The 27,562-nt window shown below is 36.5% G+C and overlaps 2 protein-coding genes across 5 annotated transcripts in view; one reads left to right on the plus strand and one right to left on the minus strand.

Moving 5' to 3' along the window:
* The window catches only part of LOC141397879 (uncharacterized), a 283,294-nt gene that overhangs the window by 104,249 nt on the left and 151,483 nt on the right, over positions 1-27,562 (minus strand). For all 4 annotated transcript variants that reach the window (XR_012411544.1, XM_073974708.1, XM_073974709.1 and 1 more), the window contains one exon: positions 16,664-16,688. The gene's annotated coding sequence lies outside the window, so the exon portion shown is untranslated. The remainder of the gene's footprint in view (positions 1-16,663; positions 16,689-27,562) is intronic.
* LOC141396367 (uncharacterized) lies at positions 1,354-9,424 on the plus strand. The gene is made up of 2 exons (XM_073971771.1): positions 1,354-1,484; positions 6,966-9,424. The coding sequence occupies exons 1-2, from the start codon at positions 1,451-1,453 to the stop codon at positions 9,071-9,073; spliced, it is 2,142 nt and encodes a 713-aa protein (XP_073827872.1). The 5' UTR covers positions 1,354-1,450; the 3' UTR covers positions 9,074-9,424.

Genomic DNA, 27,562 nt, shown 5'->3' on the forward strand with positions numbered 1-27,562 from the left:
ATACCAAATTACAAAGCTCTATCTTAAAAATTGCGAGCTGTATCTTGATTTCAACAGACGGCCAGACGGACATGGTTATATCGACTTCGAATTTTACCCTGATCAAGAATATATATACTTTATGGGGTCTCCGATGAATATTTCGATGTGTTACAAACGGAATGACAAATTTAATTATACCCTCTGTATTATGGTGGAGGGTATAATAACGATGTAATAATATACTGCGGATGACAACAATTAAGCAGTAATATGCTTGCTACAGCATATGTATTGACTAGTAGAGCGTTGCCTACGAAACACGTATATTTTGATGCAAAATATGAAAAAACAAAAATTCTAATTTTGACTTGAAATTATCTGCAAGTGCCAAACCGAATTTAGTCGAGTTTTGATGCATCGGAAAGTTGAACAGTTATGAAAATATCTCTTATTGTTCAAAAGTTACAGTTTTGACCAGGAAAAACGATTCTGAAACACTGTGCGTAGTATGAACCACAAGCTGTGTCGGCTATACAACGACATCAAGTTATTTGAACGTATCGAGTTACAACGACTACGTGATTGATATGGAAGGTCAAGACTTCGATGGATCGAAACATCTGATTCTAAGAGTCATTTAAGTTGGACACTATATGATTTTTTACAGCCCTTGATTTATTATGTCAAGAAGCATGGACTTGTCTAAGAAAAATATTCTATCGCTGTGAATAGGACTTCAAATAGTTCCTTCGATACAATTTTCAAAGCGATTCCCCGAGAGCCCTTAAACTACACTTAAGCGAAAATTTTGATCTTTTGACCCATATAGATCTTTGGAAGTCATTTTACGATGTGCAAAGTATTGGCCAAATCGGATACTCAATTCGTAAGTTATTGTTCGAAAAAATCAAAATTTTTACTCGAAATTTAATTTCCCATATCTTTATACGATTTTCCTCCTTTATATTAAAAGTAAATGTTTATTTAAATCCTTTGTTTGTGTATTAGAATCTGTTAGGTTTCATGCTAAGTTGTAATATTTTATGTGTTAACATGTTAAGAATTATCGTTAATGTCCATCTGATTAATGTAGCACAGTTTACATTACGTTTACATTAATATCCAATATTAATTAGCCTTTGACACCATTTAACAATAAATTTTGAATTGAAAAATATTTCTGAAACTAACAAAAAACAAAATATCATGCTTGCCTTCCCTTGTTAAGTCACTAAGTAATAAAGAAAATTAACAATATTATACTCTCTACGCTTAAAGTAAAATGGTTAATCATTTGCGGATTTTAAGCAGTAAAACGATGAGATTAGCATCTGATTTTTGGTATAAAAATTGCATTCTACTTGAAATTATAGTCAGTAATGAAAGAGCGTGCATTAACAAAGAACAACAAAATAAGAAATTCGTTTAAGCAGTGGTTATTATTTGTTTTTAAATAATTTCAAAATATATGGCTAATCTAAATATCCGATACGTAATAACAGGTAAGTTAAATGTTCATGAAACTGGATTAAGCAATTAACGTTCTGATGATTTATATCGAAACAAAGCAGATATATAATTTCTTTGTAATTACATTAACGGGTATAAAGGCCAGTATGGACGAGGACCATCTGGTATGGGAAATTTTTTGAGTGAAGTTTTTAAGAAGGAAATAAATCTTCAATTTTCTTTGTAATTTTGGTTTTTAGGTCCAAGATCATTTTAATAGTAATTAATTTAATTAATCGAGCTATATGACATAAGGAGATTCTATTGAAAAAATTATATCTAGCGAAGTCATACACATCAAGCGCTATGCGACGATTTTTATTTTGAATTTTTATTAATTTCTCGTTGGAGTTGAGCTGAATGCTCGAAGATTTTTTTGCTTATGAAAAGGAAAGTCGAAGAGAAATGAGAAATCCGCCAAATTATGCGACCTGTTTAGCAGTTAGTTAGTGCAATGAAAAATACAACGAAAAACATACCTCTAAAGTTGACGACCCCCGCAAACGTTTCAAGAACCATGATCTGCGAATGTGCACCATGTACTTGAAATATATAAGGCCGATATTACTGTCATACAGGAAATACAATGGATTGGGAAAGGCTTCACAACAACACCTAAAGGCAACGTGTTAAAGTTAAGCATGACATAAACCATAAGTTTGATTGTGAATTTGTAGTTGGTTGGATGTTAAAACGTCTAGTCTCCAGCTTCACACCAGTGAATGAAGCAAAATTCAACATCGACATCAGCATTATTTGCGCTCATTCTCCCACTGAAAAGCGCTGAGAAGAAACATATGACCGTTGTCCTGAGCATAATATTAAAATTATTCTAGGCAATTTTAATGCCAAAATTGCAAAGGAGAATATCTTTGGTCCAACAGACGGGTAATTCGGTCTCCGCAGTGAAACATCAGACAATGGAATGAGGCTGATAGACTTCGCAGCGGCAGGAAGCATGGTAGCTAGCAGTACCAGATTTAAGCATATCGATATTCATAGGGGCTTCTGGCTGTCTCCAGATCAAAGAACAAGAAATAAAATTGATCACGTTGTGATAGATGGAAGACACTGATCGAGCGTGTTGGATGTACTCGGACCACTACCCTGTTGCAACAAAGGTACGTACCAGATTAAAGGTTGCAAATAAAGTACGAACAGACACATCACGGAAGTTGGATATCGGTAAGCAGCAATCAGATTCGACTTTCGACTTTTTCATAAATGCAGAAAATCGATTATAATCGACTATTCGTCGATTTTCGAGTATTCTTTTGAAACTTTAAAACCGCCAAACGTGTTAAACCGCCAAGTCCACAATCTATGGGCAAACTCGAAAATCGATCACAAGATAATCGATTATGCTATTTTCCCTCCAGACAAAAGTCGTCTACGATTTTTATATTTTTGACTGCAAAAAGTCGTTTAATCGATTTACCGAAAGTCTAATTACCTATCCCTATAACATATCAGCACAGTGGCAAAGTATTGTCCACTCCATGCAAACAGCCGCAAAATCTATACTTGGATACCATCGACTTCCACCAAGGAACCTACGTACTGCTACCGAAGAGAAAATGCGGCATATGGGCCTACTGTATAATCAGTAGCAACGCGTAACGCACGAGAAAGGAATCGGAAGGAGGGGAGTAGGAAAAATAGATTAATGGAAAAGTGGTAGTGTGAAGTAAAACGAGAAGTAGAGGAGTTAGGATGAAGTCCGAAAATTGTACCAAAGAATGAAGCATAAAACTGATGGCTTCGGTATAGACACATCCTCCTGTAGAGACGAGTATGGCAATCTGGTAACAGACACAGGATATGGAAAGATCATTTTTTATACCCTCAGCATTTATGCTAACGAGGGTATATACACTTTCATACGGTCAAAATGTGCCTCATCGAAATAATGGTTTTAGACCCCAAGTATGTTTGGACGAAATGTGTTTCAGACAATTTGGAGTCGATTGAGCAATGTCCGTCCGTCCGTCTGTCTGTCTGTCTGGCTGGCTGGAGCGCACGATAACTCTCGAACGGATGAACCGATTCGGTTCAAATTTTGGCTTTCGTAACATTTTGCCCAAACATAGTTTAAGTTCGAGGATGAGCTATATCGGTCCACTCCTTCCGGTACCTCCCCCACAAAAGTTCGAAAATGTTCGGAAAATTTGTGCGCACGATAACTCTTGAAGGGAGTAACCGATTTGGTCCATACTTTGCCCATCGTGGAGCGTGTACCAGACTTAGATCAGGTTTTAATATGGACTCAATCGGTCCACTCCGTCGGGTACCTCCCACACAAAAGTTCAAAAATGTTCGGAAAAATTGTGCGTACGATAACTCTTGAAGAGAGTGGCCGAATTAGACCATACTTTACACATCCTAATATATCTACCAGATATAGATCAGGTTCAAATATGGACTATATTTGTCCACTCCATCCGGTACCTCCCACACAACATTTCGGATACATGTTCACTTGAAGACCTGCTTTCGAATCGCTTTGATTTTTGTTGAAGCAACTTGCATTCGCTGCCTCAATTGCGATGGTAAAAGTTGTTTCAGGGGCAAGTCCATACATCTTGAGCAAACATCCCTTAAGTTGTAAAAAAACCCCTATGGTACCATAAGTAGTGGCTGGAGATCCATTCTTTATAGTATCTCCTCCGCAAAACTTTTGATCTCTAATCCTAATCAACATTTTTGTCAGTTCAAACGCCCAAAATTTTTCAAACTCCCTAAATACATGCGTTTTTTGGGAAAAAATTGTTTCAATATACACAGGCTGAGGGTATATCTCTGTCGGCAAAGCCGACTGATACTTTTTTACTTGTTAAACATTTGATATCAAAAGCTAACGAGGACGACGAAGATACCACAGATCAAGTCCCAGAAAGCTGTATTGAATATATACAACCCGGTCAGGATGAGGTAAAGACAACAGTAAACCTGCTGAAGAATAATAAGGCAGCAGGAGGCGATTGCCTACCAGCCGAGCTGTTAAAAAGCGGAACCGACACGCTGATAATGCAGAAGCAAGTTAGCACCATCTGGCAGGAAGAACGCGTGCCCGACGATTGGAATCTGAACATACTGTGCCCTGTCCACAAAAAAGGACAAAAGACTGTATGCCCTAACTGTAGGGGCATAAGTCTTCTCTCTCTCTATTGCCTACAAGATAGTGCCAGGGATATTGTGCAAACTACTAAAGCCTATGGTCAACGAAATAATTGGGCCATACCAATGCGGTCGTAGACTTAGCAAATCTACCATTGACCTGATATTTACCCTGCCGCTAATCCTAACAAATACTAAACTCATTAAACAAAAATTACGCCACACAAAAAACTGCTACTACCCGCGCTAATGTACGGTTCCGAAGCATTGCTACTTACGCAAGCAGATAAAGCAAGGTCTTTTATAGACTAAGGAAGGCCTCTTAGGGTTTTCTACAGGTAAAATAAGACCTCTTGAGGTTTTCTATAGACAAGAGAAGACCTCTTGCAGTCCTCTATAGACAGGGGAAGACCTCTTGGGGTCTTCAATGGGCAATATTGGACTTTGAGGTCTTTTATAGTCGATAGAGGACCTCTTGGGGTGTTCTATAGATAAGAGAAGACCTTCTGTGGACAAGGGAAGATCACTTGAGGACTTTTATAAGCCTCTATAGTTAAGATAAGGCCTCTTGTAGTCTTCTGTAGGCAAGAGAAGGCCTTTTGAGGTCTTATATAGACGATAGACGACCTCCTGAATTCCTTTTTAGGGCTTCTATAGACTAGAAAATACCTCTTATATGGACAGAGGAAGACCTCTTGAGGTCTTCTATATACTATAGAAGTCCTTTGAGGTCTGCTATAGTCAATAGAGGACCTCTTCAGGTCTTCTATAGATAAGAGAAGACCTCCTGTGGTCTTCTATACATAAGATAAGACCCCTGTAGGTCTTCTATAGACAATAAAAGAGCACTTGACGTCTCCCATAGAGGATAAAATATCTCCTGAGGTCTTCCATAGACAACAGTAGACCTCTTGAGGCCTTTGATAAACAAGAGGTGAGGAGTTCTATAGACAAGGGAAGGTCATATGTGGACTTTTATAGACAAGAGAAGACCTCTTGCGGTCTTTTATAGACAGGGGACGACCTCTTGACTTCTTCTATAGATTAAGGAAGATCTCTGAGATCTTCTATAGGCAAAAGAACACCTCTTGAGGTTTTTTATAGACAAGATAAGACCTCTTGTTGTCCTGTATAGATAGGGGAAGACTTTGTTGAGGTCTTCTATAGCCAATAGAGGACCTCTTGCGGTCTTCTATAGATAAGAGAAGACCTCTTGTGGTCTTCTATTGACAAAAATTACCATTTGAGGTATTCTAGAGATAAGATAGGATCCCTTCAGGTCTTCTATAGACAAGAGAAGAGCTTTTAACGTCATTCATATCAGACATTATGAAAACTCGATTTAAAAACCCGAATAAATTGGCCTGCAAGGGTGATTAATACCAACCTTCTATATCCTTGCTAGCCACGAATATGCAATTTTATCTGTTACTAAATGGGACCTTTTCCTTGAACCACAACAATGTTCGTTGTCGGTGAATATAGATGTCGTACCAACCACGAGCTGTATCGGCTATACAATGACATCAGTATAGTTAAACTTATCGAAATACTACGAGTGCGTTTGCTAGACCATGTCATAAGAAAGAGTGATGATGAACATGCTAAAAAAGCGCAAATACACGGGCCACATGGCTGTACTTGCAGAACTGGAAAGGCCAGGTTTAGATGGGGTAAACAAGTGGAATACGAGATCGAATATATACATAGGAATGGAAATCTTTTCTTAGTTAGGCCAATGGGACATGTATCCTATAGAGGGCCAACTAAATAAGTAAGTTTCGCAGTTAGTTGCGCATCGACTGTGGACGTGGTTTTCTAGATGTTTTTTTTTTTTGTTATAACTGCTACTCCTTTCCCCGTTTTCACTGCTGATGATTTAGTGGTTTTAGCACGGCTGCCAGATTTGACCTATTACCTCATTCGTCAGCAAATGTTGAACATGACAATTTTAATAAAATGAAATATCAAAATTATCTTCATATTATCTTTATAAAGATTCAAAGATGATTTAAAAATTAACAAATCAAATTGTTATGACACATTCATTGAACCCGACTTCTTATAAAATATTTTATAATTTTAATATTTATTTTTATGTCTATTTTATTAAAAAATATATTTAAATATATCTAAATGTGTGTATTTTAATTGTTGACGATTTTATAAAACAAATTTGAAGATTTTTATTTTATTTATCGTCATTTTGACGAATTTTCATAAAAATCATCTGGCAGCCCTGGTTTTTAGTTTTGTTGGTATTTTTTTTAAACTAGTATTATTTTTAGTTTAATTTTTTTACTGTATCTTTAAGGAATTGAAAGTAATTTCCTAAAAAAAATTTAATTTATTTCCAGTCCTATCCCTACTACTGGCAACCGCTTTCTCTCACCCAGGACAACTCAATGATGGACAAGTGGAACAATCTTCCCCCGAAGTGTTACAACGCGATCTAATTGCAGCAGAAGGACTCCACGTCTTAAGCTCCACACTTAAATGCCTTTTGAATAACTACAACGATGATATTGGCGAACAAATCTATCGAATTTACGATGAAATATATGAAAATATCAAAAAGAATGGGCATTATGAAATTCCAATGGAACAATATATGGAGCTTTTAGCCCAAAAAGAAGGAATTATATTGGCAAAATTACAATCCATACTTCCACAGTGTTCAACAGTGCCGCCCTATACAGGCCAACATACTCAGCCGGCGGCATACATTCCAAAAAGTATTCAAAGCATTCAAAGCAATGTGGAGCTCATGAGCATTACAATGAAATGTCTGCTGGAAAATAATCCCACAAATCTAGGAATTTATAAAGTTATTGCTTTGGGTTTCCAAAGATATCAAGGTGACCACGATCCAGCGGCAAGGGGTGTGGATATTGCTGATGCGGAAACAGTTAATGTTCTAGAAGATCTTAGGGCGCTTAATTCAAAATGTCAAAATGTTACTAGTCAAGAAGAAAAATTGCCTCAAGAAGAAAAATTGCCCTCAAGTGCGCCAGAACAAAATTACAAGAACTGGGAAATTCTGGAACGTGATCGCAAGGCCGTTGAAGTCCATTACATCTTGAGCTCAATCTTTAAGTGCCTTTTAAGTTATTATTGTGACGAAATTGGAAATCGATTGTATCGAGCTTTTAATGAATTCCATGAAAATGTCCAAATGGATGGCAGCCACAACATAACCGAGGAGTTATTTATGTATCTACTAGACGAAAAACAGCGGGTACTCTTGAGCAAAATGCATAACATAGATGCTCGTTGTGTGTCCATACCATACCCCTGCCCGCAACTTGATCATGAAATTAAGAAACTTGTCCCTCATGATTTGGAGAATGCCCAACGGAACATGGAAACCATGGCCTTAACAATGCAATGTATACTCGACAATGGCCCTAGGGATCATCATGGCTTTTACAAGACTATTGCCATGGCTTATCAAAACTATCAAGGAATCAATGGTGGAGAACCTAGAGGTTTGGATATATCAAATGCTGCAACAAATTATGTGGTGCAAAATTTAAAAAAATTAAATCCCAAATGTCAAAGCGTTATGGCGACTGAGGAGCCATGCTTTCCAATTGCCGCGGAAGCCAATCCCCTCAACCCTCTATTTGTGCTTGCAGAAGAAATACAACAATTGGCCAACATTCTAAAATGCCTATTAAATAAATTTGACCCTCAAATTGACGAACAAATCAATCAAGCCTTGGATGGAAATATGCAGAGTATAAGATATGAGCATGTTATCAATCTCTCCGAATATGATTTTATGGAGCTTCTACATAACAAATTAACCACAGTCTTACATACCTTACAAGCCATGCGTCCCGACTGCAATCATCCAATAGTCCCATGTATACCCAGAGAACATCACCATCAAGCTCCTAATGATCTAATGGAACTGCAACAGAACTTTGAAGGAATTGGTGCCACCATGAAATGCATACTCAGTAAGGGTAAGGCCGATTTTCGCATCTACGGTATAATAGCACAATCCTTAATGAGATATCATGAGAGTCATTATGTAACCATGAATACAGCGGCCATTACCAACATGGAGACATCTCAAGTGTTAAAGCAAATAATGGAATTGGATAGTACATGTCAGTACCCATTCGTCGTGGAAAATAACTGCCCCCAAACCCCAGCAAATATACCCCAAGAACCTCAAGAATCCCCAAATATCGATTTAATGATGGCCGAAAAGCTAAGCCATTTAGCTGCCACCCTTAAATGTCTCATGCACATTTATAACCCCGCACTTGGTGAACAAATATATCGAGTTTGGGATGGTAACTTGGAACGCATACAAAAACAAGAAATTCTACAATTACCTGAACATATTTTTATGAATTTAACCAATGAAAAAGCCAAAATTACATTAACAGATCTCCAGTCGATTCATACCCACTGTGCCAATGTACCATATCAATGTGTTCCGTACAATTAGTCGCAAGTGGCAATTGTTCCCCAAGAAATACAAAATCTACAATATAATTTAGAAGGTATTGGCAGTGTAACACGTTGTATACTTAATAAAACCTTAAAGGATCCACGTATCCAGAGGATATATGCCCAAGCATTTATTCGTTATCATGGTGGTCATGAAGATTCACAAACTTCTTTGGTAATTACCGAAGCTGAAACTGCTCACATTCTTTCGGATTTGAGACAATTGGATAGTGAATGCCAATTTATTGCATCGGGAGAGGAATCGTGCTATTAACTTCTTTTAGAGATATTAAGAATATGTAAAGCCAAGGAAAATGGAGGTTGAATAAAGTTAAAAACGGTAGACTCCTAATTTTTCAATGTATCTCTTAGGTCTAAACTGCTCAACTCGAAAGAGAACTAATTAAATAAATATAACTATAAAAGGCGTTCTCCTTAATAAGGCAAAAATAAAAAAAAAAATAAACAATTACAGTTTAGTTTTCATCACAAATTATCTATACAAATAAGAGATCAGTGAGTTGAGTGACTGACTGTTTCATCAATGCCCAGGCGAAACGGCTGAAAATACAGACATGAAAATTTGGGTGTTGGTTGTGGTTGGTGTTTAGGGTTGAGAAAAGTCTTGGTTTTTGAAAATTTGGATACTAAAAGGTACTAAATATTGTACCCTTTGTATTAGGCAAACGGGAAGAGTTAGAATTTTGAAATTTCAAATCAGAGTCACTGAGGATGAATAGTAAGAAAGATGTACCAAAGGGGTTTTCGAAATTCGAACTATATCACGGTGCTCTTGAAACAATTTTAAATGGAAGGTGCTTACACCTCGAAAGTTTTTGCGGATTCTGAAACTACAAACTACAAAAAATCGCGATTTAAGTTGACATTTTTAGGGGTTGTTAAGGCTTTCACGATTTTGCTTAGAAACCACAAAACCTATCAAAATGGGACTAAAGAAAATATTGTAGCTATAAAAATTATCTACAAGATTGGCCTTTATGGTATTCTCGTGGGTTTTACCGTTTTTGAGATATAGAAGTTCAAATTGGGACAATTCAAATTCAATTCAATTCTGTATCGCCCCCTTATAAAACAATGTCATGACTGCAAATTCCCAACTTAAACTTATATATCTAAAAAAATGTTACAAATTAGGATAAGTTACTTAAGCCAGTCTTGTAGAGAATTTTCACAGCTTTAAGATTTTCTCAGGTCCCATATCGATAAGACTTACCGTATTCAAGAAAAATCGGGAAACCCTAACAAAAAAAACCTAAAAATGTAAACTGAGCTTCTTTATCTCAAAAATGGTACAGGCTGGGAACAAATGATAAACGTCAATCCTCTAGAGAATTTTCACAGCTACATTTTCTTTAGCTCCATTTCGATTGAACTTGCGGTTTCCAAGCAAAATCGTGAAAACCTAAAAAACACCTAAAAATGTGACCTAAAAAAATGACCGCGATTTTTTTAAAAATCCCTACAGCGATTTTTTCTTGTTTTGGGATTTTTCTCATCTATGAACACTGCTGTTTCAGAATTCACAAAATCTTCCCCTGTGTAAGCGGTTTTCATCAAAAGTTAGTTAAGGCGCACCCTTCATGACATTGTTTTATAAGGGGGCGATACAGTCAAAAATGGTAAAAACTACGAAAATACCATAAAGGTGGATCTTGTAGAGAATTTTCATAGCTACAACATTGTTCTTAGTCCCATTTTGATAGGACTTGCAGTTTCTAAGCAAAATCGTGAAAACCTAAACAACCCCTAAAAATGTCAACTTAAATCGCGATTTATTTAAAAAGCGTTCCGGCGATTTTTTTTTGTTTTTTTGATTTTTTTCATCTATAAACATTGTAGTTTCAGAATCCGCAAAAACTTCCAAGGTGTAACCACCTTCCATTTAAAATTGTTTCAAGAGCACCGTGATATGTTTACGAAAATTACTAAAAGTTACAAAATTTGGTATGGCAATCAAGGGCAGGAAGTGTTGTTGATAAAAAGCAATGGATTTGGAAAATCGTAGTCTTATGCCAAACTAGGAAAATTTTCATTAGGAAATTCTTTGTTATTCTCTTTTAAATTTTCATTGACGTCCACACACATATGACATCATATGAAAATGTTGATATTTTCATTGCTTTGCATTGGTTTGAGTGTTACGAATTTAAAAACAAAGAAAATTTTCAGATTACAGAACCTTGTGTACAGAGTTTTACCCCCTTCACACCTCTTATAGGTAAACTCATTTTCATGATAATGAAAATTGTCATTGTCTGTCTTTAGACATTATGGCCACATCTAAACATGGCTACAACTAATTTATTTGCATTTGTCGGACCTTTATCTCAGAAACGAATAGGAATTTGGCCTGGCTGTCTTCAGCAATATTGTAGCCCTAAACTAGTAGAACTTATCTGTTGAACAGACCACTTAAGAAAAACTTCATCTAGGCAATCGAAACCGATCAAATATATAACGTTTTACATAATATCTAGAATTCTAGTAGGTATCAGTTAAACTATTGGGATTTGAACCAAGTAACCATTGGCAAAAAAAAACTTCCAAATAATGTTCTCAGAACATTCTGAAACTCTTAAATGCATATTTCGTGTTGTTTCAGCGGTATTTTGTATCATATCTGTTACAACATGTATTTCAAACATTGTTGACACGTCATATTTATTAAATTTTGTTTGAAAAATATACTAAAAACAACGTTATAGCGGCATTTTACAACAATGACATGTTCTGAAGAGTTGTGTATTATTCCATCATTCCAGCAAATATTTTCCCAAAAGAAAACATTACGAAAATTTAACAGTTTTGGAAATATAGTGTGAATTGTACACAAACTGTGGAACTTTTACATATATATTTTAAAACCAATAAGGAAAGGATCAAAGTCGGGCAGGGCCGACTATATAATACCCTACACCACTGGGAATATGTAAAATATATATGGGAGCTAAATCCAAATTAGAACAGATTGCGATATAATTTTTCACATTTGTTTGTAGAACAAATTCCGTCACATAGTCCAAATTTCATCAAAATTGGACATATATAGCGTGTTTCGTGCATCAAATACCTCAAATATTTATGGGAGCTATATCCAAATGTGAACCGATTTCGATATGATTTCTAGACTAACCACCGTCACACATTCCAAATTTCATTAAAATCGGACAAAAATAGCGTGTTTCGTGCACCAAGTGCCTTAAATCGGGCGAAGATATATATGGGGGCTATATCCAAATCTAAACCGATTTTTACCAAAATAAACAGCGTTCGTCCTTTGGCCAAAAAACTATCTTCCCCAGTTTTCATGCGAATCGGATAATAAATGCGACCTGTACTTTGTTTACAAAAATACATGGACAGACAGACGGACATGGGTAAATCGACTCAGAAAGTGATTCTATGGATATCCCTAAAAGGAACTACGAGTATATCTCGTTTCCTTTTGCATGTTACAAACTAATGCCCAAAGACATAATACCCCTTACCACAAGGTTGTGTAGGATATAATTAGAGACAAACAAGTAAAAAAGTATCAGTCGGCTTTGCCGACAGAGATATACCCTCAGCCTATGTGAATTGAAACTGTGAGCCAAATTTTGGACCAAATCCGTTGACCACTTCGAGTGCTGTAGTGCGCTCCAGCCACTACACATGGTTATATCAAAACGTGAACCAATACCGACAATTCTCTGTAAAAATATTTCGCAAGACCTGGTGAAGACTAGATACCAAATATCAGCTACATTGGTTGTTTAATGTGGCTTAAACCTTGAAAATACAGAAAATCGGGCGATAACGTTCTATTGGAGCTATATCCAAACGTGGACCTATATACATAATTTTTATCAGAAAAGTTTTTTGTCCATTGGGAACCCTCAATGCAAAATTTCGGCGTATTTGGGCGTGAAACATATGTAAAATCTTCAAAATTCCGAAAATCGGGAGGTGCCGTTATATGGGGTCTATATCAAAACGTGGACCTATGTCCATAATTTTTATCGGAAAAGTTTTTTGTAAAGTGAAAACCCCGCATCTCAAAATTCAACCAATTTGGTTGATAAGTTTAGCTAAAATATTCAAAATACCGAACCATTAAGAAGTACCGTTGCATGGGGACTATCCCAAAACGTGGACCGACCTTCCCAATTTTTTGCTCTCGACATTGTCAGTGAACTATAAGTATTTATACCAAAATTCATCTGCCAACGCCAACTCCTTTTATATTTGGCCACCGTTTATTTGAACTTGCGACATAGTGCAGTGTTTTTTTGAGGTTATGCGTCATTATATCGGGAACTATGGACTTGCCCTCGAAAAAATTACAATGACGTAACGGAGGCCGCACGAACATCCTGCTACAAAAAATTTCATAACGATTCGTGAGGTGTCACTAAACTGCACTTATTTCAAATTTTGTGTGGGGGGTACCTGAAGGAGTGGACCGATATAATCCATATTCGAACCTGATGTATGCCTAGAGGTAGTATTACTATATGCAAAGTTACTCCCTTCGAGATTTATCGTGCGCACAAGTTTTGCGACAATTTTTGAACATTTGTGGGGGAGGTAACTGAAGGTGTGGACCTATATGGCCCACCTTCGAACTTAAATCAAATCTGTACAAAATATTTCGATACCCAAAATTTGAACCGAATCGATTGATCTGTTCGAGAGTTATCGTGTGCACCAGCCAGACAGATAGACAGACAGACGGACGGACGGACATTGCTAGATCGACTCAAAATTGTCTGAAACAAATGTCGTACAAACATAATTGGGGTCTAAAACCATTATTTCGATGAGGCACATTTTTGTGTCGTATCAAAGTGTAAATACACTCTTTAGCCTAAAGGCTGAGGTTATAAAAATTTAGTTTTTTGATTTCATTTTCCCTAAATATGCTATTCTTGTCCTTATGTACAAATTTGCTTCAGAGGACGGAAGAAGATTAGCATTATTTTCTGAGATACAGTCCCCAATTGATTTATAAAGTCAATATTTAACTATGTTTAGGTGAGCCCATAAGATCCAAGTTGGATTTGACACAACAGAACCCAATTATGGTTTTTGTCGTTCGGGTCTGAACTTTCAAAAAATCCTCAGTTCAAATTTTTCGCACAAGATTACCTTAAGAATGTTGTTGTTGTACGGTTCTTTCAATTGGTGGGGTTACTTTTTTGGTCCACCAGGCGGCGACTTTAGTTTCGACCTTCTAACTCGCTTCCTTCAATGTCCTTTTCGTCATTTATTTTAAGAACCGCTATAAAAGTACGACAAATGACGTTTTACAGCTCCGAAATGTTCTTTAAAAATGTCGCTCAGAAAATCTTAGGTAGGGTTCTCATTGAAAACTAATCGCTTTTGTCTCCTTTTCATGGTCATTTTTCACATTTACCCTGTTTTGGCTCAGAAAAAGCTATGTTTTGTGTTTTTATACCCTCAGCATTTATGCTAACGACACACTTTCATACCGGCAAAATGTGCCTCATCGAATTAATGGTTTCAGACCCCAAGTATGCTTGGACGAAATCCGTTTCAGAAAATTTGGAGTTGATTTAGCAATGCCCGTCCGTCTGTCTGGCTGGCTGGAGGGCACGATAACTCTCGAATGGATTAACCGATTCGGTCCAAAATTTGACTTTTGTAATATTTTGCCCAAACTTAGTTTAAGTTCGAAAATGGGCCACTCTTTCCGGTACCTCCCCCACAAAAGTTCGAAAATGTTCGGAAAATTTGTGCGCACGACAACTCTTGAAAGGAGTAACCGATTTGGTCCATACTTTGCACATCTTGAAATTTCTACTAGACTTGGGTGAGGTTCCAATATGGATTCAATCGGTCCACTCCTTCGCAAAATTTCGGATAAGTTCAAATTAGGACCTGCTCTCGAATCGCTTTGATGTTTGTTGCTACAACTGGAATTCATTGCCCCCATACGACGGTACAAGTTTCATCAGGGGCAAATCCATACTTCCTGATAAAATAGCCTGAAATGTGTAAAAAGCCCCATGACACCGTGTGTAGTGGATGGAGCGTATGATAACTCGGGAACGGATCTGGCGATTCGGTCTAAAATTTGGCCTTCGTAATATCTTGTCCAAACATAGTTTAAATTCGAAGATAAGCCATATCGGTCCACTCCTGCTGGTACCTCCCCCACAAAAGTTCAAAAATGTTTGGAAAAATTGTTCGCACGATAACTCTTGAAGGGAGTGATCGATGTAATCTATACTTTGCACATCTTAATATATCTACCAGATATATATCAGGTTCGAATATGGACTATATTTGTCTACTCCTTCTGGTACCTCTCACACAAAATTTCGGATAAGTTCACTTTAAAACCTGCTCTCGAATCACTTTGATTTTTGTTGAAGCGATTTGCATTCGCTACCTCCATTGCGAAGGTAAAAGTTTTTTCAGGGGCAAGTCCATATTTCTTAGGAAAACAGCCCGAAAGGTGTAAAAAATCCCTGTGTTACCATATGTGGCGGTCGGAGAGCACGATAACTCTCGAACTGTTCAACCGATTTGGTTCAACATTTGGTCTTCGTTATATTATATTCAAACTTAGTTTCATGGGCCAATGCCGGTCCACAACTTCTGGTACTTCTCCCCAATATTTAAAAAATGTCAATAAAATGCTAGGATGATATCACTTGAATGGGGCAACCAATTTGGCCCAAACATTGGATCTCCTAATATTTTGTCAAAATTTAAGGGTAACACCGCCACAAAAGTTCAACATTTGTGTCTTAGTGCAGTTAATTCCTAATCCAAATTTTTGTCGGCAAGTTCAAATGTCCTAAAAGGGCCACACAATTCTGAAGAGACCTTAAAAACATTCGATCTGGTGAAAGTTTCACTTCACATTGGCTAAGGGTATATATCTGGCGGCAAAGCCGACTGACACTTTTTTACTTGTTGTATATTCGGTATATTAGAACAACCAGTAAATAACGATTATACAAAAACAAAACATAGCCTTTTTCTGAACAAAAACCAGTTAAATGCGCAAAAGGACTATGAAAACGCGACAATATTGATAAGTTGTCACTGAGAACCCTACCTAAAATTTTCTGAACGACATTTTTTCAGAACATTTGGAAGCTGAAAAACGTCATCTTGTAGTAACTTTATAGCGGTTCTTAAAATAAAGGACGAAAGGACATTGAAGGAAGCGAGTTAGAAGGTCGAAATGCTCTACAAAAATAATCGTCTTTCGATTTGACTGCAGACATATCATCTCATAAATAAGCTGAAACAACGGTTGACAAAGATATAATGCTAATTTCAGATGCCTTACAGGATCTTCAGCAGAAACTTAATCACGCCATAACTCGGAAGTTCGACTAATTTTTTCAAATGCAATTGCAAAAGAAATTTGGTTTTTACCATATCTGCTCATAGTAATTTTAAAAGATTGTCAAAAAAGCTCATACAAGTACGTAAAAACTCGTCAAAATATGATACAGGGATATAAGGTATTAAAAAGGTCGTAACCCTAATATGCATACCCTCGTCAGTCTAAAGGTTGAGGGTATAAAAAATAAAAACAACTTACCTTTTTAATGCTATTCGCAGGAAATCTGAAAATAAGAAGCAAATATTAGATATAAAAAACAATTTTTTAAAGAACTAAACTATGTAATGTATAAGCAGTATTTTAAATGAAATTGCAAAATAAATTCTAAAGCTTTACATCTTCTATCACAATTTTTCAACTATGAAAACGAAATGCTTTATATCAATCATGTGTTCAATTGAAATCTAACAACGTGATTAGAAAGCTAAATTAAACACAATGCTCAATGTGATGATCTCAGTTTAGATATTTTGATCCATTGGCAGTGAGCAAACACAAGTGTAAGCATTTATCCCTTTTAGGGTGTGATTACCCAAGAATCTATTAATTATATTCAAAATAAAAAAATATTTTTGTAAACAAAATTGTTTTGAGAAGCTATTTATTAAGATAAAAATATGCCAGATGTGAACAGTAGTGGGAAGAATGACATGAGCTATTAGAGAATATTTTTGGTGTTGTTGACAAACGACCGACCTTTGATGTCTAAATTTGCCCACATTCATATTTAGAATCCCACATTAGAGAAAAAACGAATATTTAATATTTGCTTATGTGAACATCTTTGTCATCTTCAATACTGGCAATTTTGTATTTTGTATTTAATACAGTGGCAAAACTGTATTTAATACGTAATTACAAGGATAATTTACATTTTGAGAACTCATCAATAAATTAAAGTTCATACATTTTTACCTCCCAATGTCATCTTTCCAAGCCAATTTTTAGTAAATAGCTGTTACAAGCAAAGTCTAACTTCTTTATTTGTCTTTAATACCATTTTCATTATTTGAAGCCAATGAAACGCCACTAGCTAAGAAAACCAAGCCACCAGCAACATCTAACAATGGCTGGCTACAAGAAGACGTCTGTTATTGTTTTGATTTTTTTTTTTATTTTTCGTCACCAACTCCGGTCTACTGGTGTTGCTGTCTTTTGAGTGTCAGCAATTGGTATTGCGGCATCACCCCAAAAACAACATTGTTGTCATTCTTAATAGTCCGCCTGTATGGGTATCTGCGGTTCAACAACATAGATTAGGGTTTTGTATTGCAACTAGTTGTCTGTCTGTTTCTATGCTAGTTGAAATGAGATGTGATACCACATTGCCATGTATGTCATTGTACTTTTGGGCAATGTTGGCTTTTATGTTTTGTTATTGTTTTTGTTGCCTTTGTTTTTGTATTTTTCTTTAGCTATTTTGCACAATTTATGACATTCATTGAGTATTTCATGTAGTTTTTGCTTTGTTTTTATTTTGTTGTCGTCTGTGATCGTCGTATCAGCATCATCATCGGTGTACGTAGGAACACCAGCATATTTGCTTTTGTTTTAGTTGTTTTAATGTTTCCTTTGTTTTGCCCAGAGGGGATTAATTCTCTTTCGCAAGGTGTGAAACAATTTTCTTTAAACAAAAATAGTTTGCATATTTTATTGTTGTATTTGTTATTGTTTTCAAATGTAGCCTAGTTTAGAGTGTCTACTCGAACCATGAACTGATTTTTGAGGTACATGTGAGAAAAAACGAACTATAAGCCTTTAGTTAAATGGGTACTGAATTTTAAGAAGAAGGTATGGCTACATCATTCGGTTGTGAGTTGAAAACTGAATGACAACAGTGATAATATCTCCAATCAAAATTTTTTGTGTGAGAAGTTCATTTGGCCAATTTACATACATATATTATTTAAGTCGATTTGTCCTTAGCCGACCTCACTTAACATAAAATTCTAAGAATGTCTAGAAATCATACATATTTTTTGCTTGTCCAACCCCTGAATTTGCCTGTTCTATCAATTTCAATGGGCTCTGAGGTAAGATCGATGAAATGTAGATATCGAGATTCGAAAGAATATCTTGGTCGCGCCATTCGAAGAAACTGAAGTAGAAGTGAAGGATTGCCTTTCTTTTGTACCAGTATGTTCATTATATGCCTACACGGGGTGAAAAAGACCTCTTTAACATATGTCCCAAACATATTTTGCAGCAAACATATATTTTTTGCAACAGTCCCAAATATAACATATGTTTGGGTCCTGCAAACAAACTTATGTTTGGGTCCTGCAAACAAATTTGTGTTTGGGTCCTGCAAACAAATATTTGTTTAGATATAAATACAAACCCAGAAGCAAACAAAAAACAAACACATGCACCAGAGGGCGCTTACTGAGAGCAAGGGAGCGTAAATTTCAATGTAAAACACATTGAAATGTATACTCACTTGCGCTCAGTAAGCGCTCACTGGCTATCTCTAACATATACACATATTTATAAATGGTGGTGGTTTATTGAAATGCTTAGAAATACCAAACACAAAAGCAACAACAGACACATAGGTACATAAAAATCCCAAAGAAATACATAACAGACTTTAATAAAAGAACAAGTAAAAAGTATCAGTCGGTTTTGCCGACAGAGATACACCCTCCTATGTGAATTAAAACTTTCAAATACGGACAAATCGACACAATTGATGAACTTTTGTGGGGGAGGTAACATAATAAGATGTTAAACTAAATTTGGACAAAATATTAGGAGATCCAACGTTTGGATAAATTTGGTTGCCCCGTTCAAGGGATATCGTGCATACCATTTTAGCGACATTTTTCAAATATTGGAGGGAGGTACAGGACGTTGTTGCCAATCTTCGAACTGAAACTAAGTTTGGACACCTTATGGGCTGTTTTCTCAAGAAGTATGGACTTGCCCTGAAAAATAATTTACCGGTGTAATTGAGGTAGCGAGCGAATGCAAGTGGCTTCAACATAAATCAAAATGACTCGAGAGCAGGTCTTAAAGTGAATTTATCCAAAATTTTGTGTGGGAATTACCCAATCGAGTGGACAAATATAGTCCATATTCAAACCTGATATACATATGGCAGATGTATTAGGATGTGTAAAGTAAATTTTTCCGAACATTTTTGAACTTTTGTGGGCAGGTACCTGAAGGTGTGGATCGATATAGCTTATCTTCGAACTTATACTAAGTTTGGACAAAATATTTTGAACCGAGTCTGCAGATCCGTTCAAGAATTATCTTGCGCTCCAACCTTAGTGATGTCATAGGGTTTTTTCACTTTTCAGGCTATTTGCTCAGGAAGTATGGCTCATACATCCTCATATGCTTTAAATCCCTGCAAAATTAAAAATGCAGATTCATTCGGTTTGGCATAAATAAGATAACATTAACAAAAATGTAGGTGTTCTATACTACTGGCGTGGAGTGTATGTATCAAAGTTCAAGCATTGATTTGAGTCTCCCTTTTCCCTTTGGATGTCTGCCTTGTCCTGGGAAGAGTATTCTCTCATTAGTTCAGTGATAGTTTTTCTGGGAAAATGTTCGCATGATTTGCTTCGGTGTTGCCGTAGCTTTTTATACCCTCAGCATTTATGCTAACGAGGGTATATACACTTTCATACCGGCAAAATGTGCCTCATCGAAATAGTGGTTTTAGACCCCAAGTATGTTTGGACGAAATCCGTTTCAGACAATTTGGAGCCGATTTAGCAAAGTCCGTCAGTCTGTCTATCTGGCAGGTGGGCACGATAACTCTCGATCAACCTATTCGAACCAAATTTTGGGTATGGAAATATTTTGCCTGAACTTAGTTAAAGTTCGAAGATGGGTTATATCGGTCCACTCCTTCCGGTAACTCCCCCACAAAAGTTCGAAAATGTTCGGAAAATTTGTGCGCACGATAACTCTTGAAGGGAGTAACCGATTTGATCCATACTTTGCACATCGTGAAACTTCTACCTGACTTAGATGAGGTCCCAACATGGAATCAATCGGTCCACACCCTCTGTTACCTCTCACACAAAATTTCGGAAAAGTTCAGTTTTGGGCCACCTCTCGAATCGCTTTGATATTTGTTTTAACTACTTGTATTTGCTGTCCCCCATACGACGATACAAGTTCCATTAGCGGCAAGTCCATACTTCCTGCGTAAATAGCCTGAAGGTTTCAAAAAAACCCTATGACACTGTGTGTAGTGGTTGGAGAAGAGAGCAAGATAACTCTCAAACGGATCTGCCGATTCGGTCCAAAATTTGGCCTTCGTAATATTTTGTCCAAACTTAGTTTAAGTCCGATAATAAGTTATATCGGTCCACTGCTTCAGATACCTCCCCAACAAAAGTTCAAAAGTGTTCGGAAATATTGTGCGCAAGTTATATATTAGTCTAAAAACCTTTATTAAATTTTGTCATTCACTGTACAATAATCTATCATTTAATCTATTGTCAAATATTCCATTATGCATTCATTTACTATTAATTCCTTATAATTTCATCATCATCTCTATCTTAGTACATTCATTCATTACGTTTCTTTTTATCTATTTTTAAGTCACTTTTGTTGTTGTAATCGATTCACTCATTTTATCAACAGTTACTTTTAGTTGTTACAAATTATGTTTTAAATATTGTTCACATCTTATTTTGAAGTCGGTTCTAATGTGGAGTTTAAACCGGCAAGTTGTAACGTTTAAGAAAGAAATAAAGTCTGAATTAAATAATTAAACAAAATATGTTTTATGTTTTTTAATCTACATAACTCGCACGATAACTCTTCAAGGGAGTGACCGATGTGGTCCATACTTTACACATCCTAATATATCTAGCAGATATAGACCAGGTTTAAATATGGACTATATTTGTCCACTCCTTCGGGTACCTCCCACACAATAAGTTCACTTTAAGATCTGCTCACGAATCGCTTCTATTTTTGTTGAAGCAACTTGCGCTGCCACCACATGTGGCTACTGGTTGATGCAGACCACAACTGCGTTGCGGATACTGCATTGGTCCAAACTTTGCATGTCTTAATATTTCTTCGAATTTTAGATAAATTTCGAATATGGCTATTATTGGTCCCCTCCTTCCGGTAACTCCCCCACAAAGGATCAACGATATTCGCCAAAATGGTAGGCGCGATATTTCTTAAACGGTGCAACCGACTTTGGATCTCACAAACTTTGGATCTCACAATGTCACTATGCGACACGAAAATTATTAACCATATTTTGACACCGCAGCGTGGTAGAACACAAAAAATAAGAAGACACGTGTCCCGGCACAACTTTCAAGAATATATAAAGATTCTAGGAATGGTTCATCCAGCTCAGAATTCGATTATTTTATATCAGGTTCAGGTCGGTAAATAACAAACCTTTCCAAAGTTCTGTTCTACAGAGTTCTAATGTTCTAGAAAGTTTTTTTATTGAGATCTAACGAAAAATTTCTAGTTGGTTGTTTTCTTAGATTTTGATCGGTTTGATATCTACAGACTAAAATCCGAGAAAAAAAACCATAATGGAAATTGGACCTTTACGATTTTGACCTTGAAGATGAGGTCGAATGGATTTTTTAGGATGAGGCCTACAACTTTGACCCCATGAGTAATCCCAAATTTCAAGCGGTTTAGAAGATATGTGCCTGACAAAATGATCTCTTTTGACATCAAAGCCTCATGTCTCTGTGGGCCCATAATCGCGAAAGTGAAGTGATAGAAAACAAGTAAAAAAGTATCAGTCGGCCTTGCCAACAGAGATATACCCTCAGCCTGTGTATATTGAAACAATTTTTTCCCAAAAAATCATATGTATTTAGGGGTTTTTAAAAATTTTGGGCATTTGAGCCGACAAAAATGTTCACTGGGATTAGAGATCAAAAGTTTTGCGGAGGAAATACTAAAAGGAATGGATCTACATTGACCATTATGGAAGTGGATCTCCAGCCACTACATATGGTGCCATAGGGGGTTTTTACACCCTTCGGGATGTTTGCTCAAGAAATATGAACTTGCCCCTGAAAAAACGTTTACCATCGTAATTGAGGCAGCGAATGCAAGTTGCTTCAACAAAAATCAAAGTGATTCGATAGCAGGTCTTAAAGTGAACTTATCCGAAATTTTGTGTGGGAGGTACCGGATTGTGTGGACAAATATAGTCCATATTTTAACCTGATCTATATCTAGCAGATATATTAGGATATGTATGGACCAATTCGGCCACTCCCTTCAAGAGATACAGTATGAACAAATTTTCCGAACATTTTTGAACTTTTGTGGGGGAGGTGCCTGAAGGAGTGGACCGATATGGCTTATCTTCAAACTTAAACTATGTTTGGACAAAATATTACTAAGGCCAAATTTTGGACCGAATCGGCAGATCCGATCGAGAGTTATCTTGCGCGCCAACCAATACACACGGTGCCATAGGGGTTTTTTGCCACTTTCAGGCTATTTTCTCAGGAAGTATGGACTTGCTCCTAATGAAACTTGTACCGTCGTATGAAGGCAGTCAATACAAGTTGCTAAAACAAAAATCAGAGCGATTCGAGAGATGGCTCTAAACTGAACTTTTCCGAAATTTTGTGTGGAAGGTACTCGAAGGAGATTGAGCCTATATTGAAACATTATCTAAGTCGGGTACACATTTTACGATGGGCAAAGTATGGACCAAATCGGTTACTCCCGTCAAGAGTTATCGTGCCCACAAATTTTCCGGAAGGAGTGGACCGATATAGCCCATCTTCGAACTTAAACTAAGCTTGGGCAAAATATTACGAAAGCCAAAATTTGAAAGGAATCGGTTCATCCGTTCGAGAGTTATCGTGCGCACCAGCCAGCCAGACAGACGGACAGACAGACGGACGGACATTGCTCAAACGACTCCAAATTTTCTGAAACACATTTCGTCCAAACATACTTGGGGTCTAAAACCATTATTTCGATGAGGCACATTTTGCCCGTATGGAAGTGTATATACCCTCGTTAGCATAAATGCTGAAGGTATAAAAAACGCCGGTACACGTTAGTCTTATTTTTGGTGTTCTATCACGGTGTAGTGTCAGAATGTGATTAATAAACCATGACAAAAAAATGACATACATTGTATTTATCCAAACTTATTTTAAGTTCGAAAATAGGCCATATTGGTCTACACCTTAGCGTACCTCCCCACAAACTTTCAACATTTTTGAAATTTACCGAAGATACTCCTTGCGGTCAACTCTGTTATTTGTTACTTAGTAATGTAAAAAGTAAGTGGTTTGGCATTAAATTATAGACAAATACATTAAAATTATAGGCAAATACCCTTTTTCAGACTACAGACAAGGCAGAAGGTAGATTGTTTAAATTAGTTTGTAATGAATTATTTTGCTCATGTGGATATCGAATTGTTGATGGGTTAATGTTGGTGCATAGAAGTGGATAACAAATGGCCGGCAAGTCTAACCCTTCTAAACAAAACTAGCAATAAAAAAATAGATTTCAGCGCCAAATAATCACTCCAAAAAAATTAAAATAAAAATTAATTCTTAAAAATTGTTTATGACTCAAAATATGGTATGAAATCCTAATTCAGGGTTTACTGACTTCGTTGTACTAAAGACAGCATTGTATAAAAATCATTCAAAATAACAATACACTTCAACTAAATAAAATATAATAGCATATTTGTGAAGTTTATTTATTTCAACGCCCACATATGGATGTTAGTGGTAAAGGTTGTATGAATATTTTGAGACACTCCTTGAAATGTCACAAAAAAGATTTGTTTTTATACCCTCCACCATAGTATGGAGGGTATATTAAGTTTGTCATTCCGTTTGTAACACATCGAAGTAATCATTTGCGACCCTATAAAGTATATATATTCTTGATCAGGATAAAATTCTAAGACGATCTAGCCATGTCCGTCTGTCCGTCTGTCTGTCCGTCTGTTGTAATCACTCTAGCTTCCGCAATAATTGAGATAGAGTGCTGAAATTTTGCACCCGAGTGTATTTTTTCCATAGGCAGGTCAAGTTCGAAGATGGGCTATATCGGTCCACTATTTGGTATAGCCCCCATATAACGGTACCTCCGGATTTGAGGTATTTTGACGTTTTTCGCCACATTTGCAGACCGAATTAGCTATAATTTGGCACTTAGGGTTCCTAGTGATCAACAAACTTATATCCCAAAGGATATGGGCATAGGTCCATGTTTTGGTATAGTCCCCATATAACGGTACCTCCCGATTTTCGGTATTTTGAGAATTTTAGCTACAAATTTTAACCGAACTAGCTGTTATTTGCCATTTGAGGTTCTCAGTGGCCATGAAATATCTCCAGCAAACATCGTCAACATAGGTCCACGTTTTGGTATAGCCCCCATATAACGGTACCTCCCGATTTTCGGTATTTTGAGAATTTTAGACACAATTTGTAACCGAACTATCTGCAATTTGATATTTGAGGTTCTCAGTGGTCGTGAAACATCTCCACCAAACATCGTCAACATAGGTCCATGTTTCGGTATGGCCCCCTTATAACCGTACCTCCCGATTTTCGGTATTTTGAGCATTTTAGTTACAATTTTTAACCGAACTAGCTGTAATTTGACATTTGAAGTTCTCAGTGGTCATGAAGCATCTCCACGAAACATCTTAAACATAGGTCCATGTTTTGGTATAGCCCCCATATAACGGTACCCCCCGATTTTCGGAATTTTCAGAATTTTAACTACAGTTTTTTACCGAAATAGTTGCAATTTGACATTTAAAGTTCTCAGTGGTCATAAAACATCTCCAACGAAACATCGTCAACACAGGTCCATGTTTTGGTATAGCCCCCATATAACGGTATATCCCGATTTTCGGTATTTTGAGAATTTTAGCTGAAATTTTTAACCGTACTAGCTGTAATGATCGGTATTTTGAGCATTTTAGCTACAATTTTGTCTATTCAAAAATAATCGTCAATATAGGTCCAGGTTTTGATATCCCCCCATATAACTGTACCTCCCGATTTTCGGGAATTTTCAGTGGCCATGAAATTTCTTCACTAAAATTCGTCAACATTGGTCCATTTTTGAGGGTCTACATTGTTTTGATGAAACTACCCTCAATTTGACTCTTGAAGTTCCCTGCAGCTATAAAACTTTTCCGCCAACAACATTTAAAGATAGGTTGACTCTTTGATATAGCCCCGTTAGTGGTACCTTTCACCTAGCTGAACACATTTTCTAGATTAGATTAGATAACACTGTGCAACAAATTCCTCTTGGGGAAGAAAGGCCTTGGTGAGTATATTATGAACCCCGAAGGACAGATCCGCCGTGAGTCGAACTTCCGCGTTATGGCGTGATGAAATTTTTGTTAGAGACCCTGTGGGCCATCAGGAATTAGCGTTATATCTTTGTTCACTGTTGCTTAAGTGCTCTACAAAAACAACAAACAAAGATATAATGCTAATTCATTATGGTTTACAGGGTCTCTTGTAAAACCTTCATCACGCCATAACGCGGAAGTTCGACTCACGGCGCATCTGTCCTTCGGGGTATTTAATATACACACACCAAGGGCTTTCATCTTCAAAAGGAAATATCTCTGCCCCAAAACATTTGTGCTCACAGTGTAATTTAAGCAATAGTGGGAGGCAGTAGGAGTCATTGTCGAAAAGTTGTTCCACCTAAAATTGTGAAAGGACCCTAATTATTCCATTTTAATTAAGACTATTTTATGGTGGAGGGTATAAAAAGTTCGGCCCGGCCGAACTTAACGACTTTTTACTTGTTTTTTTTTGTTTAGTTTTTTTTTCGGGTTGACAAAGTTAGCTGCAAGTTATGGTCAAATGACAGTTAGAATGATGTACGGCAATCGAAGTGTAGCCAAATAACTTACCTACCGCATTGCAAGTATCTGCTGTATACTTTTGATGGGATTTTGGTACTTTGCATTTATTTTTTGTTTATATGTATTGTGGGGCATGCACTGAACCCCCTCTCACTCTCTTGAAAATATTGTTTACATTTACTGGAATTTGTTGTTTGGTGAATCAGACCTTGACAATATTGCAGTTTGTTGCTGGTGAAATAGATTGGGTTTGTTTCTTTGTCTAATGAAATGTCATCGTTGCTATGAAAGATTAACCTTTAAAATTATAATTTGCATGGAGTAACAACACAATTATCAGCTCTTCTTTTTGTTTAATAGCGATGAGGATCATTTTTGTAATTTTTTAGTTTATTATTTTTGTCATATGACTCATGTTTGTATGCAAATATTTTTTGGCTAAATAATATCACAAATCAATTTTTTTTCTCCCGCCTGTCTAAGTGTTCCACAAAAATGTGTGCCCATTTCGTTTTTGGTTAAGAAATGTTACATTTATCGTGACTTGATTGCCGTTAAGAAAGACATTTTTGTCTTCAACAAAGTGCCATATAGACGGGAGGTATAATCACGTTTCTAACTCATTTTTTGGTCGAATATATTTTTCGGTTCGTTTGTTGGTCTCGCTTTTTGATGATTTACATTGATCGCATGCCATAAATGTTGAATAATGGCAGCAGGCAGCCACATTCATATATTTTAAGAAAAATATTATTTATTATTTGATGGGGTGCAAAGGCTATAAGACACGATATTTATGAATGGATTGGCTTAAATTGTGACCAAAAAAGAATAAACAAAAGGCTCAAGACAAAAACGTGTTATGACGAATGTAGGAGATTTTTTGTGTGTGCCTTGACAAATATGCGAATTGTTGTGGTTATTGTCAATTGTTCTACTTTTTTGTTGAATTGGTTAAAACTGTAAGAATAACAATAATTGGGCAATTATAGAGTACTAAATGTTAACAATTTGCACAAATTGTCATATTTCATTGAAAATTTATTTCTTAGGTAAATAAAAGTTAAACAAATAAAAGGCAAGAAAGATCTAACGATGGACGTGCCCTAAAGTAACAAAACACAGAAAATTCGGCTATGACTATAGCCACTACCCTTGCGCATAAGTTTTTCACATATAACAATTCCTTCAAGGAGAAACTGAAGCGAAGTTACACTGACTGATTTGCAAGTTATTTCTATCGACAGTTTGTC

Source organism: Musca autumnalis, unplaced genomic scaffold, assembly GCF_047663935.1.
Source record: "Musca autumnalis isolate F117 unplaced genomic scaffold, ASM4766393v1 scaffold_3, whole genome shotgun sequence".
In the NCBI taxonomy this organism is placed as follows: Eukaryota; Metazoa; Arthropoda; class Insecta; order Diptera; family Muscidae; genus Musca; species Musca autumnalis.

What these genes read in the sequence shown, in the direction of transcription:
- LOC141396367 (XM_073971771.1), top strand. Translation starts at nt 1,451, where the DNA reads ATGGCTAATCTAAATATCCGATACGTAATAACAG. An exon ending in TATCCGATACGTAATAACAG is followed by an intron (nt 1,485 to 6,965) that starts GTAAGTTAAATG and finishes ATTTATTTCCAG; the next exon opens with TCCTATCCCTACTACTGGCA.